The following is a 17,140-nucleotide window of genomic DNA, read 5'->3' as shown; positions in this document are numbered from 1 at the left end:
CAGGAACAACATTTACAATACACCCAAAGGAGAGAGTCATCGCAGCTATCTGAAGCATCAGTGATATTAAACACCTTCCACAGCTATCTTTGGGGACAGCCATGACTCTGTTTAATAGGAAAGTCGTTCCAACAGCCATACATGATCTAGAGCTAATATGGGAACATCTCTCCAAAAGACAACTCCACTGAGCTCGATAGCTGCAGTCAGCTAAGTGCGGCCAGTATCCAGTATTTGGGAGATAGTAGGTTCGAACCCCACTGTCGGCAGCCCTGAAAATGGTTTTCCGTGGTTTCCCATTTTTACACCAGGCAAATGCTGGGGCTGTACCTTAATTACGGCCATGGCCGCTTCCTTCCCACTCCTAGCACTTTCCTGTCCCATCGTCGCCATAAGACCTATGTGTGTCAGTGCGACGTAAAGCAACTAGCAAAAAAAAAAAAAAAAAAGACAACTCCAAGAGCTGGAAAGTCTGAAGGCAATATTCTTGAAGAGAGTTTTATGTGTCTCTAAATATACATCATCTAGACTAGTCTACGTCCTTGCAAAGGAGACATACTTCACTGAAGACATAAGACTCAGCGACAAGGAGTTACACGGAGTTGCCTGCAATCTAAGAGGGCTATGATATGGGATGAGTCCTACTCAAATAATGGGATGATAAACAGGGAATGGATGCATGGAGGATATGATCTAAGGCATACAGTGACCAGGTTTTGGCGTATACGGGTTCCACCGTAAGGTACGCAGAACCTTGGGATTTCACAAGACGGAACCAGGCTGTGTATGTGTCTTCTGCGATCAACGATGTAATATATACCATGCCATCAAATGTGTTCGTAGTAAAGGAAGCCTGAAGTGATGATGTATTGCATGCATTGGTTGTATATTATTATTATTATTATTGTTTATCTGAGTGTGTTTGACTGTATATATTATGACCATTTGGTTGCAATAAACTTATTATTATATCTCATATATTATACATGTATGTCTGGTTGCTTTCTATCCAGATTCTCTACCACAGTATTGAGTCCATACGCGATTTCTCTCGGCATTACTCGAAAAGTGATGGAGCCTGTATCTCTTTTGGGAACTGTAGGAAAAGTAGCACACAGTACCATCTAACATTACGTACCAGCGGGAAATGCTCAACTCTCTATCATTCTCTGATTAAAACTTCTCGCCCAATCTTAGCACTACAGCGTTGTTTGTTTACGTCGGAGAACACCTTGTATAAACAGAGCGCTTCCTCCAGGTTAGCCCGATCACACGGTATGGTACTTTAATTTCTGCTTAAGAAAGATAGATTTGCCATGAGGATTGGCGAATACTCGTACTGAGAGCATTTGTCGCAGAGAATGTAGGGTATATTTGTGTTCTGTTGATAATATAAAGAACAGTGGCTGTTAAATACATATTTGATAATATAAATGTCCTTACCTGACAAACGTAAGATCGATCAGGAAGATTTTTTCTGCCAATGTTTTTAATCCATAATTGTCTTCTTTCTGCATTTACTTCACCTTGTGGAACGTGAAATAGCCGATAGCCCTTCTCGTAACGATTTGAGCAATTTATAACGCAACAACACGGCATTATGATAATTTATACGCAAGCAGGAGTAAAGATGGTGGTTTGTTGGTAAGCTAATAGCGCATTTACGTTGGCGGCACTGGATATAACATTTATGTATCGGCATGCGAGAAGCTACTTAGCGCATGTTGCGCTTTGGTGTTTGGTTTTACTAAAGTTGGCCGGTGTAATTTGACTGTAAACAGAAATATGAGTATTTTTAACCGAATTTGTCGTTTAAATTTAGCAAAGCAGTTCTCATTGTTGCCTGGAAGCTACAGATACTATGCTACTGATCCAAAGGATATTGAAGACCTCGTTAAAAGTAATAAAGTTGTAGTGTTCATGAAAGGTATACCTGATGAACCGAGATGTGGATTTAGCAATGCTGTTGTTCAGATTTTAAGAATGCACGGTGTTACCTATGTTTCTCACGACGTCTTAAAAGATGAAGATTTGAGACAAGGTGAGACCAAACGACTTTCGTTATTGCCGACTGAGTAGTGCAATTGATTACAGGTACTCATCTCTGCTCGAAGTCTAGTATCCATTCCTGGTAAAGCATTGACATTTAATATGCGTGAGACCTTATCAGCGGATTCAGTAGCACGTTAAGGACTCTCTTCACAGGGTAATATTCAGACACACTGGGATCTACTGACAACTGGAGACAAAATATTGCCCTCTGTCTAATTTTAACATGCATTTGTTAATTGATTAAATGTATTGAAACAATTGTACCTACAGGATCCTGTTTACTGGCTAAGCTGAACTGCATTTCCTCAAAGCTGCATCCCTCTGGTTCTGATTCCATGTAAAACTGGAGATCCCGTGGCTGTGATCACAGAATCAACAATCACATAAAACTTCATGCTTCCCTTTTTCACTTAAGCATTAAGAAATGGAAAGAGGAATAATGTAAAAACTTCATGACTTTCCATCTATACCTGGTCTGATAGGAGCAACGTTTATGACCCAAGCATAACCATCCATCAGATACACAGTTGTTCTCTTTTTTCCAACAGGTACTCAGAACTGCTGTTAGATAAAGCAATGGCAAACTACCTCACTTCTCATCTTGCCAAGTATGCCTCATTTTAGTGCCCCCATCATTTCTTGTGGTTTCCTTCTAACCACATAACCTTTGGTGGTGCTATATGAGGATCCGGTATAAGTCCAGGATCCAACCAGCCTTTGAGCTGATGACCTGACAGACACAATTCTTTAACATATGAGAAACAAGTCAAAGTAATCTACTATTGGGTCTTTGCTCAATGAGAAGTATTTTGGGGTGTAAGATACAGGTCTTGGATAAGGTCTGACATATCTTCCATTCCTGAAAATTTCATCTCTTGTCTAGACTGTGTAACAGAATTAAACTAAGAAAGAATGAACCAATTCAACAAACTTCAAGTCGAATGGTCTGCATATCGAATGCATCTCCGAATCAGCAGGTTACGGTACACGAGCCGACCATCGCCAGTTGACTTGTAGGCACCATCAAATGCTGTTAGATATATTTATTTATTTATTCGTATCAGAAGCATTAATACTATAAATACATATACATATATACTCTTACTGAATTATATACATTATATACAAAGTTACACTTATCAAAAAACAAAGGTCTATACTACTTTTGCCCAGAAATTGGCGACATCCAGTGCATTTTCTGTTGTCTGAAGTAGATCTTGTACTGTGCATGTTTTAGGGCACCTACTACACTGCAACAAATGAGACGTCGTCTGGATTGCACCACACTCACACAATGATGACTCGATGTTGAAACCCCACTTCTGCAGGTTGCTTTTACATCTTGTCATGCCTGCCCGTAATATGTTCAGTGATCTCCAAGTACTCCATTTCTCCATGTGACTAGGTGGTAATTCTTCACTTGGTGTCAACCATTCTTCGGAGCGAGTGCAGCTTGCGCGCCACATATCAATTTGGGATTGCTGAGGTGTCCCATTAAGAGTCTCTGTTGTTCTGAGGAAATTTTTCCTTGATTTGAGTCTTGAAGTAACTGGCCTGTATCCATACAGAGGGTGAGCTTCAGAAGTTTCCGCCTTCTTCCTCTCGTTTTTTGCTGCAACCTCTCGACGGATATCAGGAGGGGCAATACCAGCAAGACTATACAATTTGTTCAACGGAGTTGGTTTTAGACAGCCGGTAATGATGCGACAGGTATCATTTAGGGTTATGAATTTCATGTTGTTGGTCCGTACTGAACTGAGAATAACATATGAATAGTAACACAGTAAAGGTTTCCACCTATTCAGTACTAATATGTATTTACAATGTTATAAATTACATGGAACTAGTTTCAACCCATCTAGGGGTCATCATCAGCCATATTAAAGCATACATAAGTTTTTTGTCGAATCCTAAAACATGTTGTTTTTAACTGTAATCATCGTATGGATTTTATAATTTATGAAGTGAAGTTTGGTAATGAGATGAGAAATGGTACAGGTGAGTGTAAATAATAATATATATATATATACAAACAAGTTTGGAACAAAGTACTAGTGAGGTGCTTAGAGTTGTAAAAATATAATCTCGTGGATGTCAGTAGTCCTCGTACTAAAGAAACAATGTAAAATAACACATTTAAACATATATACAAGTATGCACAAAGTCTGGAGAGTAATGAATGATACTCTTTTAATGTTGAGTCGGCTTGACACTGATCACTGATCACTCCCCGCCACCAATCACACACCATCAGCTATACTACACACACCGCAGCGCGAGGTCCAATCTGGTTTCCGCTAAGAACTGAGAATCAATATATCCACGCGCAGTTTCCACCTTCTTCTCAACCAGAAATTCAAAAATAACTTCACGTCCAACAATCAACAACGCAACCGACCAACACAGCTTTAATACACCAAATACCTAATTTCTCCGCTTAAGTGATCAGTGTCAAGCCGACTCGACATTAAAAGAGTATCACTCATTACTCTCCAGACTTTGTGCATACTTGTATATATGTTTAAATGTGTTATTTTACATTGTTTCTTTAGTACGAGGACTACTGACATCCACGAGATTATATTTTTACAACTCTAAGCCCCTCACTAGCACTTTGTTCCAAACTTGTTTGTATATATATTATTATTTACACTCACCTGTACCATTTTTCATCTCATTACCAAACTTCACTTCATAAATTATAAAATCCATACGATGATTACAGTTAAAAACAACATGTTTTAGGATTCGACAAAAAACTTATGTATGCTTTAATATGGCTGATGATGACCCCTAGGTGGGTCGAAACTAGTTCCATGTAATTTATAACATTGTAAATACATATTAGTACTGAATAGGTGGAAACCTTTACTGTGTTACTATTCACAGGTATCATTTAGAGCAACATCTACCTTCCTGGCATGACTTGACTTGTACCATACTGGGGATGCATATTCCGCTGCAGAGTATCATAGAGCAATGGAAGAGGTTCTCACAGTATTGGGATGTGCCCCCCAGGTAGTACCCGTTATCTTCCGTATAATATTGTTTCTGGCTGCCACTTATTGCTTGGTGTTTGAGCAATGTTTCTGGTAAGTTAGAGCATGATCAAGGGTAACTCCAAGATATTTTGGTGTGCTGCAATGTTCTAATGTGGTTCCTTCCCAAGTGATTTTGAGAGTTCTGTTTGCCATTTTATTTTTGAGGTGGAAGGCACAAGTCTGGGTTTTACTGGGGTTCAGTCTCAACTGATTCTCCTTGTAGTAAGTAGACAGCACTGAAAGTGCATTAGATAATTTCTCCTCAATAGCATCAAAGCAGGTGTCTTGAGTGGTAATGGCACAGTCATCTGCATAGATAAAGCTCTGTGTTCCTTCAGGTAGCGGCTGGTCATTGGTGTAGATGTTGAACAATGATGGAGAGAGTACACTTCCCTGAGGTAATCCATTCCTCTGTGATCTCCACCTGCTTCTTTTCCCCTGAAATTCAACAAAAAATCTTCTATTTTCAAGGAGATTCCTAATGAAGCAGGTAAGCTGGTAGTCATTAGTTGCATTATATAGTTTCATAAGGAGTCGTCTATGGTTGACGGTATCATATGCAGCTGTAAGACCGACAAATACCGCTCCAGTGATCTGTTTCCTTTCGAAACCATCTTCGATATGCTGCGTTAGCTTCAACACTTGAGATGTACAGCTCTTCCCAGTTCTGAATCCAGCTTGCTGCGGTATGAAGATTGCCTCTAACTTCTCCGTTAGCCTATGGAGTATGAGTCTTTCAAGGATCTTGTACAGATGACAAAGGAGCGAGATAGGCCGATAACTCTTTGGATCATTTGAATCCTTACCTGGCTTGCGAATAGCTATAACTCTGGCTTTCCTCCATAATTTCGGGATCTTGCATGATTGGATGCAGTTGTTCATCAGCTCGATTAGCCAGTGCTTTGTGGCTGGACCAAAGTTCTTAATTTGCTCAACTCTTATGTCGTCAAGGCCAGCAGCTTTACCATTCTTGGTTTTGCTCAATGCATAATCAAGCTCAGCCTGAGTGAAAGGTTGATATAGAATGCTGGATTCTTGATCAGGTTTTCTCTCAAACGTCTTCTTACTAGTCTTGATGGTTCTAGTAGTTTTACCATTTTCAATGAGCTGGTACAAGGAAGGAGTAGAGGTGCGAAAATACTTTTTTTTTTTTACTATTACCTGACATATTCATCATTAAAGAGTACACTATATACGACTAGGAGAGCCCATTAATTCTATGTGTTAAATTTTTTTATATTTACATTTCACATTTACATTATATCTAGTACATGTTTTTTCGCAGTCTTGACATGACAGTTTATATACTCCCGACTTACTGAAAATACTATTGGTGTTTACGCCATTCGAATTGAAAAAACACGACCGTAACAACACGTAGATGGCACTCTCCACCCCTCCTACCATCTGCCGCACCTCCCACTGCAACTCAGCAATCAATCGAACAACTTCAGTTGCTTCTATATCCCTTTGACAGTCTCATGACAGCCTTGCGCACCACTTGTATTATAACATCGGTAAGTTTTAATAAATTTTTAGGTGTTGTATTCTCATTATGTTTATGATACTCTTGCACTTACAGTTTTTTATTTTACCTCTCCATCTTACAGACCATATAAAGTTCATATCAACCTGGCTGCATAAACACCTATTAACTGAGGGTATCGGCTTGACAACTTCGTTTTACATCATTCTATATTATTCTTAATTTCATCCTACCTGAATTGTATAAGGGAGTATTGGTTCACCAAGGACACAGTGGCGCCACATCGCAACAATGCTCATTGCACAACATCGTATCCCTATAGACATCATCCTACTGTGTTTGTTTTGAAATGACAAGATGGAATTTAATTCCATGCTACTATCCATCAATTTTTAATACATTACATTGTACTTGTCATAGTTTTAGCTTTCTTAAAGGGGCCCCCCATTTTCATTAGGTCTTATTGTAATACACAAATTTTAACCTAATTAGCTGAAGAAGAGAGTGTGCATATTCTCGAAACATGTACTAGATATAATGTAAATGTGAAATGTAAATATAAAACATTTTAACACATAATAATGAGAGTATTTTCGGAAAGATCCATCTCCACACAGAAATCAGAAAACTCTTCAGTATTTGTGTAAGGTTTTAAGTTCTTCAAAATCTTGAAGGTTTCCTTGGCTTTTCTATTTAATGGAAATGACTTGCATTGAGTTAGAGAAATAATGTATTCCGAAAACCTTAATACCCATTTTGAATAGTGAGCAAACACAACCAACACAAATCTCTCTGTTTACTGTGATTAAGTCAATACGGTCCCAATACTAGCTTATTAATAGGGGAGCACATGGTGACCATTTTTACTTGGTGCCTGTGGGGTTATGACATTTGCCCTCCTCTATGTGTAAGATGTCTGAGGGTTACAGCTAAGCTAAGCACATGACTGAGATTTGCTTCAAGTAGATCAACTTCGTGTTTAGAAGCTCTGTTGTGATGGCACATGAAGACTCTTCCAGGAGTTGTTAGACATGCTGAAAGTGAGAAACTATTCAGCGATCGTCTCAGTTTTCCCTCATAGAGCATGAGACGTGGATGACGAAGAGTTGTATGAGGCTGTTCCAGTGATAAACTGTTACAGGTTGAGCAGATTCTTGAAAGAGTATCAACTGCTGATTTATCTTTTCTGGGCTGATACAGAGTATCATAATGAAATTTGAAGCTGCATCAAAAATTTTCTCAACTGTGATTTTATTTGAAATTCCACAATTTAACCTAAGAGACTGATCGCTGGTCAGTAATGAGTTTTAAATGATGATAGCAATAAATCTCACCAGTATCTCAATGACAATCTCGATTTCTTTCTCAATAGTGAAGTGAACTTTTGCTCTGAAGGTGAGGTTGTCCTAGAAAAGAATGCGACTGGTCTTCCTTGTTGAATGAGAGTATTTTCAGAAGCATCCGCTCCACACAGAAATCGAAAGACTCTTCAGTACTTGTGAGGTTTTAAGTTCTTCATAATCTTGAAGGTGGCTTTTCTATTTAATGGAAAAGACTTCCATTGAGATAGAGAAATAACGTAGGCCTATTCAGAAAACCTTAATACCCATTTTGAATAATAGCAAACATAACCAACACAAATTTTTATCAAAATGGAACAATTCAGTGCAGGATGGCTATATGCAACACAGGTTTTGAACTGAGATGGATCTTATCTGATTTTTCAATTTCCAACAGTAGGCCTCTTTATCCCAATAATTTGATGGATTGGACAGAAAATTTACGGTACTCTTTTCTATATTTAGTGTGAGTTTATATTTATTGACATGACATGGGAACATTTATATTTGTTGATTGCATGCATGAACTTCTCCAAGTTATTGTCATGATCAGGTTGATCTTTATCATATACTGTGACATCATCTAAGTAAGAAAAAGTACCTTTCAGATTTTCATCTTTTATAATCTTCTCAGTGCACCGTTGGAATTCAGAAACACTGAAATGGAATAATTTCCCATCAGCCTCGAACACATCATATAGTTTATCTGCATCAGGGATTAGAATCTGATGAAAAGCCGATTGTAAATCTGTGGTGCTGAATACTTTTTACTGAGCAACTTTACTTACCAGATCTTCAATTCAGAGCTAACGGAATGTGTCGAGCTGTAGGCCTACAAATCTGTCTGTGAATATTCAACACACACATTAATTTTTTGTGGTTATCTTTTGAAATGATAACTGCCTGTGCTATCGTTTTTGAATGACTGGTCCTAGTTATTCCTTTGACCAACATTTTATCCACCTCACTATTGATAAAGGCTTACTCTTGAGACAAAAATGTCTGGATTTTACTGCTACAGGCTAGTTCATGTAATAGAGCACTAGCCTTCTAAGCTGAAGTTAGCAGGTTTGATCTTGCCTCAGTCCTGTGGTATTTGAAGGTGCTCGCATACGTCAGCCTTGTATCAGTAAATTTACTGTCATATAAAAGAACTCTTGCTAAACAAAATTGCAGCAGCGCAGCATACTCGAAAACTGTAAAAGTATTGGGTCGAAGGGATTGCTTATCGTAATTCTGTTGTTTTAACTGATTTTGGAGTTTGTGTATTGTGAAACACAGGTTTTCTTGATTGTGAACGTATTATTTGTGTATATTTCAGACAAACAGATATGGAATGTCATGTTGTTTCTGGCACCTTTTACTCTCTGAGTTTAACCAAGGATCCAGTGCAGCAGGAGCTGCGAGAACAATTCGTGAAGTGTATGGAAACAAAGCAGTTATTGAAAGAACAGCACAAAAATTGTTTTCCCGCTTTTGAGCAGGACGATTTGACTTATCTGAGATCCCCATTCTGGAAGACATTCAGACTTTGACGAAAATCGCTTGAATCAGTTGCTTCATGACAATCCTCGTCAAACAACATGGAAAATGGCGCAAGTTTTTGATTGTGATCAGTCAACTATTGTACGCCATTTGCATTGAATGGGTAAGGTACAGAAATTGGGTATATGGGTACCACATGTGCTAAGTGACAGTAAAAAAAAATCAACAAGTAAACATCTGTTCGTCATTGCTTGCCCGGCATCGATTGGCTTGTGATAGGCACGAAGCGTTCATTTCAAACATTGTCACCGGTGACGAGAAATGGTGCCTGTATGTTAACATGAAGAAGTGGAAAGAGTGGCTCAGCCCATCAAGAAAAGCAGCTCCCCGTGCCAAGGATAGTGCCCATTCACAGAAAATCATCATGTGTGTTTGGTGGAACAAAGATGGCATTCTTCACCATGAACTTCTTCCGAAAAACATAACGATTACCTCTGCTGTGTATAGTGATCAGTTAAGGCGGCATGCTGTTGCTATTGACAACAAAAGACAATTATTAAGGTGAAAGAAGATACACTATGTGATCAAAAGTATCCGGACACCCCCAAAAACATACGTTTTTCACCTTAGGTGCATTGTGCTGCCACCTACTGCCAGGTACTCCATAGCAGCAACCTCAGTAGTCATTCGACAGGTGAGAGAGCCGAATGGGGTGCTCCACGGAACTCACGGACTTCGAACATGGTCAGGTGATTGGGTGTCGCTTGTGTCAGAAGTCTGTACGCGATATTTCCACACTCCTAAACATCCCTAGGTCCACTGTTTCTTATGTGATAGTGAAGTGGAAACGTGAAGTGACACGTACAGCACAAAAGCGTACAGGCCGACCTCATCTGTTGACTGACAAGAGACCGCTGACAGTTCAAGAGGGTCGTCAAGTGTAATAGGCAGGCATCTATCCAGTCTATCACATAGGAACATATAAATTATAAACATAAAAGTTTTCCACCTATTCAATACATAGTTATATTTACAATGCGTGTATTTACGTTACATGGGACTAGTTTCAACCCTACTCGGGTTCATCATCAGCCATTTGTCCAATCAATCAATCAATCAATCAATACTGATCTGCATTTAGGGCAGTCGCCCAGGTGGCAGATTCCCTATCTGTTGCTTTCCTAGCCTTTTCCTAAATGAATAGCGGGAAAGCTGATTACTGGTTGTAAACAAGAATACTCAAACCAAGTAATCAATTAAGTTAGAAACTTTATTCATATGTGCTAGTAGATGGATCCTCCATATTTTTTCAAATTTCAAAATAGTAACGTAACTGACATTCATAGCTGTGTCAGAAATTGTTTTCATTTGTAGAACTTATCATCTTCAAAAATTTATGTTTAAAATTGCTGCATTATGATAATAGTGATAATTAAAATTTATTTTTGTGTAGAGGAAAGTGTGATCTTCCTGAATATTCCAAAAGTTATTATAATCATTGCTTTACCTAGCGCTGAAAAAATTTCAAAAACCATTAACAATCCTGTGATTTTGGGAGGGTAGTACATTCAGATATGGCCGTCTCCAATGTGTTACTTAAGGCCACGGCCTCTACTTCCGAATCCTAGCCCTTTTCCATCCTTGTTTGACTGAAAACCTTTGATGATTAGTGCGATGTTAAACATTAGCAATACAAATATTGCAGCCTGCATCTTCTCTAATGTTTTGCTGTATTAATTTTTTGCCCTTCCTCCCGATATAATTGAGTTCTAGGAATATGTAAGCTGAGATGTGTTCTAGCAGTCTATCTCTTTTTCTGGTTGAAGATTTCCAAATTGTTTTTATATCAACAACAACAACAGAGTCATATACATTTTATTCCTGTGTTGCTGAGCAGGTTGTCTGCATGGTTCAAGTTATGCAGTTGTGAGATTACGTATGTTACTTGCATGGTGGATTTCGACACCATTGTTGGCAGCCCTGAAGATGATTTTCTGTGGTTTATCCTTTTTACACTGGGCAAATACAGGGCCTATCCCTTAATTAAGGACATGATTACTTCTTTCTCAGTCCTTGTCCTGTCCTATTGTCACCATAAGACTTTTTATTTATAAAATATATACTGTACACCTGTTAGGTTCTTCAGTCTGCCGAAACTAATTTTGAATAATAAATTTATAAACTACTTGAAAAAGAAAACATATGGTAACAGTATTATACTTGAAAAGGAAACAGTTTAATTAAAATAGAATGATATTCTATGCCAGAGTGGAGAGATAACAGTTCCAGATTTCAAGTTCATAAGTATTTAAACAGAAATAAACATAAATTTTTATACTTTTTTCCTTCCTAAATATCTGGATGTAATTTGATGGAATCTGATGATGTTCTTTTAAGAACAAAACATGTTGTTCTATTTTAATTAAGTTGTTTCCTTTTCAAGTATAATACTAGTAACGTATGTTTTCTTTGTTCAGGTAGTTTATAAATTTATCCCTGAAAATTAGTTTCGGCAGACTGAAGAACCTAACAGTTGTAAATTAACTGAGTCAAAACTGAAAAGAAATGACTTCACAAACCATAAGACCTATCTGAGTTGGATTTGATGTAAAACCAATTGCTTGATAGATAAGATATCATCATCATCAGTTTCCCTCATCCACCTCCCGCCGGGTTGGGATGTTTACGACACCTTTCTATCTTCCTGTATCCAACCATCATTGTTTCTCCTTAACTGTATTTCAATCCAGGTTTCTTGTAATTATACTATTGTTTTCAACCACCTTAATCTGGGTCTTCCTTTTGCCCTCCTTCCTGTCTGGGTCTTCATCATATGTTTTGGCATTCTTCCCTCTTCCATTCTCTTAACAGTCCAGACCATCTACGTTTATCCCTCTCTATTCTGTCATAAAGCTTTTTCATTCTCATTTCCTTCCTAACGTCCTCATTTCTTACTCTGTCCTTTCTTGACTTTCCTGTTATACTTCTTAAACAATTTCCAGCCTGGATTTTATTCTCCTGCCTTTTTGTCATTGTCCAGGTCTCTGCTGCATATGTCAATATTGGGAAGTAGTATATCTTATATACATTACCTCTGTACATTTTAGAGGTACTTCCTTCCTCCACACCAGGTTTCTTACACTGTGGTAGGATGCCTTTCCCTGTTGAGTTCTTTTACTGATCTCACATCAAGATAAGGAATATCAGTCTGTAATCAACCTTCTCTGTGAGTCCTTGTTTCAAGTAATACAGTTTTCAGCTGTGAATGATTGAAACAGAAAGTGACTATTCACTTTCATGATTGCTCACCTCTGTTCCTTTGTTCACTTTTATATTCAGGTGATTTTCTGTTCATTTTTCATCATTTCCATGCAATATGTTACAGGAATAAAGGAATACTCCAAATGGCCCACGGTACCACAAGTCTACATAAATGGTGAGTTTGTGGGTGGCTGTGACATCCTTCTGCAGATGCATCAGAATGGTGAACTGATTGAAGAACTGCGGAAGGCTGGTATTACATCAAGCCTTCTTGAAACAGCAAAGAGAAAGCAGGATGACCCCAAGTAGAAATTTTGATATATTATGAAAACCTGTTAGGTCAGAATGAAATTCTTTGTAAATAGATATAGGAATATATAATGATAATTTCTGGAAATGGAGTGCCACATTTGAAAAGTCCCACTGAACAAATACAAACACAACATATTATAGCTTTGATTTATGTTAATAGCCAATTTTAATGTTTGAACATGTTTAATCAGAATTTCATATATGAAGTAATATCAAATTTGTAGGGATTGGCATAATTTCATAGATGTTCTATTTGATAAACCTTTGTCAAACCATAGGCAGCTGAAAAATTAAACCACTCCAGTATGTTGCTGTAAAAACATAGTATAATTAAAGAAAAATAAGTCTGGCTTTAAAGCAGTGCAGGAAGAGTAAATTAATGCTGTGAACTGCTTTGTATGTATTTTTATTGAAAGAGAAATTAAATATACTTACAAAATTCTTCATGAATGTATCCCTTTTTCACTCTACTGTTATCAGTATGAGAGCTGTAGAAAAAAAATTCCTAAATATATGTGAAATTTTGCTGTGAAATATCTGTTGTCGATTACCATATGTAAGTAACTGCAACTAATGCTGTGAAACGGCACAGCTTGTCGTGTTTGGCACATAAACTAAGAGCGGCAAATTATTTCTTTTTGAATGAAATGAAGTGTTTTTAATTAGTTTAGTATGATAATAACTAAGAAGATATCTAAACTTACTCTCACTTTCATCAGTCAGTTGTAGTTTTTGATGCAGTATGGGTGTGAAACCGTAAATGTCAGTATCAGACTAAGCTAGGAAGCTTGTTGTACAGTTTCCAATATGTAATGGACATTTTCCAATAGCCACATGGATGTTATGTTAACATGGTTGATTACAAGATGTAAATAAATGGCAGCGGCTTTTCTTTCTTGATTTGTTGACTTGTACTGTGTTCGTAATAAGAAGGTGCTTTCCATTTGCGTTTATTTCCTACCTCAGAAGGCAGTTGGCCTTTCACATCCTACAGCAGGCCCGCACAAAGGAAACAATTTAATTAAAATAGAATGACATGCTAAAGTGGAGAGATAACAGGGCTACCCTAGGGCAACAGTTATGGGCCACTGGGCCGTGTTTGCCAAACAGGCCACACCATGAAAGTTAGCGCATCCTCAGCGCATGGAAAGAACACTAGGCACGGTCTTCCCACCATAAATCGCTGACTGTGATTCAATTGAACAACTTTCTCCTTCTTGTGCACACCCTGAAAATGTTTCCAGAAGATATGTGTGCAACCCGAGCTGCACATAATAAAAAAAGACCTAAAGAAGTTATATCTGTAATTTAGAATACTGGATTATAAGGTCATAAATAACCATTAATTAGATCAAACTGAGTGAAAAAGTTTTGTGAATAAGAAACAATATATGTAATGGATATTATGAAAAATGATGAACGTATGTTTAAACAAATTCGTTGGACCTCTTATAGGTCAGAAGAATAAACAAAATGCAAAATGACACACAATCTAAATACCAACGTATTTGTCACATGTATTTGAGGTGGCTTTGAGACATATGCCATCTTTTTTGTTGGATGAGTTTTTCAATGTTTGGAGTAAGGCTCTGTGCAATGGTTAGTATAAGACAAGTTTTGAAGTGAATGTCTGAAATGGAAGAATGGATCTGGCTTTTACATCATCCTAGAAAACAGCTGTTCATAAAGGTATGCTGAAGATTTTGGCAGCCAGTCTTTTCCTAGTAATGTTTTGGTAAAAATTGTGGAGATTTTATAGATAGATAAATGTCTTTATTGGTGTAGTTAAAGTCATTAGGCCTTCTCTGTTGGCAGAGAGGGGGCTGCAACTGCTTTGAGGAAGACACTGACGTTGCCATTGAGGCAAGTGCACATCAAGAAGGAAATGGCCCTGAGCTTGCCCTAGGCAGCATGAGGGCCACATTGCCCAATCTCAGCCAGTTGTGCAGGCCGTTCTTACAGAACAATCTCAGTTGAAAGCTGATATTCATGAATATTTTTAGACTGGACTACAATATAACTAATGGTGCGTTAAGGATGTTACTTTATTATATTACAAATGCACAGGTAAGGAATCTAACAAGAATAAAATATATCTATTTCTAGAAAACATACATTATATTTCATAAGTTATTGGGTAAAGTAAATTAAAAAAGTAATATTTTCTAATACTAGCCTGTTGGTAAAGAATTTACTTTTGTGTGAATAAGGGTTGCAAGTTCAGGGCAATCCATATAAATCTTTACAATTTTAATGAGTTATAATTTCCCTCTGGAAGATAATGTAAACTTTAAATTGAGTCTGTGAGAATTTATATTGATACCCTTACCATCCATTGTAGACTATTATTAATTAGCACAGTCTCTAGTTTTTGCAGTCATAACACAGACATGTAGTACTCTCTTTGGCAGCATGTTTTTACTGTGAAAATATATTGGAAGACAAGATACCTGATTGAAGCACAATGAACATATTGAAGAATACAATGTACATGTGTTCCATCCAGACCGACAATTTTATGGATCATAATTTATAATTTTCATTTCCGTGTTGATGTTTAATCGAGGGATGTTCCACCATTCAACACTCTTATATAATACATAACATTTAAGTGGAAACCGGTTTTGATTCCCTTGAAATCATCATCAGTTCACAGTATACAAATAAATCAAAAGGATCTTAACAACAATCAACATGAAATCTGCCTTTTAAAAATATTTTAAAATGGTTGACATGGGTTATATGACATAAAAACACATTAAAATTTAAAGAATGTCCTAGGATAGCCTACAAGATGGTGGCAAGTGAGATGGTAAATTTGCTCTTGCTACACACTGTTTAAATTGCAAGTTAATTAGCTGAAAGTGCTAATCCGTGTGAATAAAGTTATATATTTAAGCGTCTTTTCTTTAGAAAGTAATCACTATGTCTGTGAAGGGAAGTAGCGAAGAAGATATCGGCTTTTGAAGATAGCATGAAAGACTTTCAAACTCGCCTAGACTGGCAGTGCCGCCAACCCACCGAACGTGTGAACGTGCTCCAAGCGCTTGGCGGCGAGTTCCAGGCATTCAAGAAACAGGCCAGCGAAGACATCTCCAAGCTTAAAGGGGAGTTGAAGGGTCTGGAAGATCGGCTTCAGAAACAAGGCGACGTGTTAGATGAATATTTCAAATATTATTATAATATTTATAGATCCACCTGTTCGATACAATACTTGTGTTAGATGAGGCAGAACAGTACAGTCACTGGAACTGCCTTTTGCTGCATGGTGTCGCAGAACAGCTGCCCGAGGATGTTTACATTAAAATGCTAGAAACACTAAAAAATAAACTCTTAGTAGAACTCTCAATTCTTGGTGTGGATCGCTGCCACAGACTGGGCTGCCGAAATGGAACATCTGCTGAAGTGGTCTCACGGGGAAATCTACCGATCATTATTAAGTTCCTTTGGTACCATGATCGTGTGGTGCGCGAAACAAGCTTTGAGAAGGGTAGTGGGCTCATGCTAACAAAGTCCCTCACAAGTGTGAGAAAAAATATCCTTAATCAGGCAAGGGATTTATGGGGACTGCAGAAATGCTGGACTCAAGATGGACGCGTTTGTGTTTTAAGAGAAGATGGAAGTAAAAATCAAATATGCACGATGGCACAGTTAAAAAACATTGCAGGGAGTAGGATGAACATGTGAACTTAGAGAAAGAAATTACGTGTGTTAGTTTATATCTGTGTGTGTGTTTTTTTTTTTTTCTTGTGAAAGTCAGTGAATCTACTCACCAGGTTGCTCGGGTAAGCTCGTTTTACATTTTACTTAATTTGTTCTCCTACTGGATAGTTTCATATGTTTCTTGACCAGTACAACAGTAATACCATTGACGTGCATTCCTCTCCACAGCCCTCACCCTTGCCTTCTCTTTCGTCCCTACCTCCTTCTATGGGACTTGTGTTGCAAGTGCAGCTTAGTAGCCACCCGCAGTCCCTAAAATGGCCAGTCATTATTAGCTCATCTGCGAGAGGTAAGGCTATTTTTGAAATGAGTAAGGTACATATTGGAATCGGTGAAAGCTGGCTGCGTAAAGAGTTGCCGTAATCGGCAGCTAACCTTGACGGATGCTCAGTATTACGCCATGACCATATTGACAAAATAGGTGGTGGGCTTCTACTTTA

General features: G+C 37.9%; 1 protein-coding gene across 1 annotated transcript; it reads left to right on the top strand.

Moving 5' to 3' along the window:
* The first annotated feature begins 1,708 nt into the window (after positions 1–1,708).
* Grx5 (Glutaredoxin 5) lies at positions 1,709–13,877 on the top strand. The gene is made up of 2 exons (XM_067155780.2): positions 1,709–2,041; positions 12,790–13,877. The coding sequence occupies exons 1-2, from the start codon at positions 1,786–1,788 to the stop codon at positions 12,972–12,974; spliced, it is 441 nt and encodes a 146-aa protein (XP_067011881.1). The 5' UTR covers positions 1,709–1,785; the 3' UTR covers positions 12,975–13,877.
* Positions 13,878–17,140: the final 3,263 nt, after the last annotated feature.

This window comes from Anabrus simplex, chromosome 11 (assembly GCF_040414725.1).
Source record: "Anabrus simplex isolate iqAnaSimp1 chromosome 11, ASM4041472v1, whole genome shotgun sequence".
In the NCBI taxonomy this organism is placed as follows: Eukaryota; Metazoa; Arthropoda; class Insecta; order Orthoptera; family Tettigoniidae; genus Anabrus; species Anabrus simplex.
This window is presented reverse-complemented; position numbering and strand designations above follow the sequence as displayed.

Excerpts from the sequence above, each read along its gene's own strand:
- Grx5 (XM_067155780.2), top strand. The coding sequence starts at position 1,786 with ATGAGTATTTTTAACCGAATTTGTCGTTTAAATTTAGCAAAGCAGTTC. Across the intron at positions 2,042-12,789 it reads AGATGAAGATTTGAGACAAG|GAATAAAGGAATACTCCAAA; the intron begins GTGAGACCAAAC and ends AATATGTTACAG.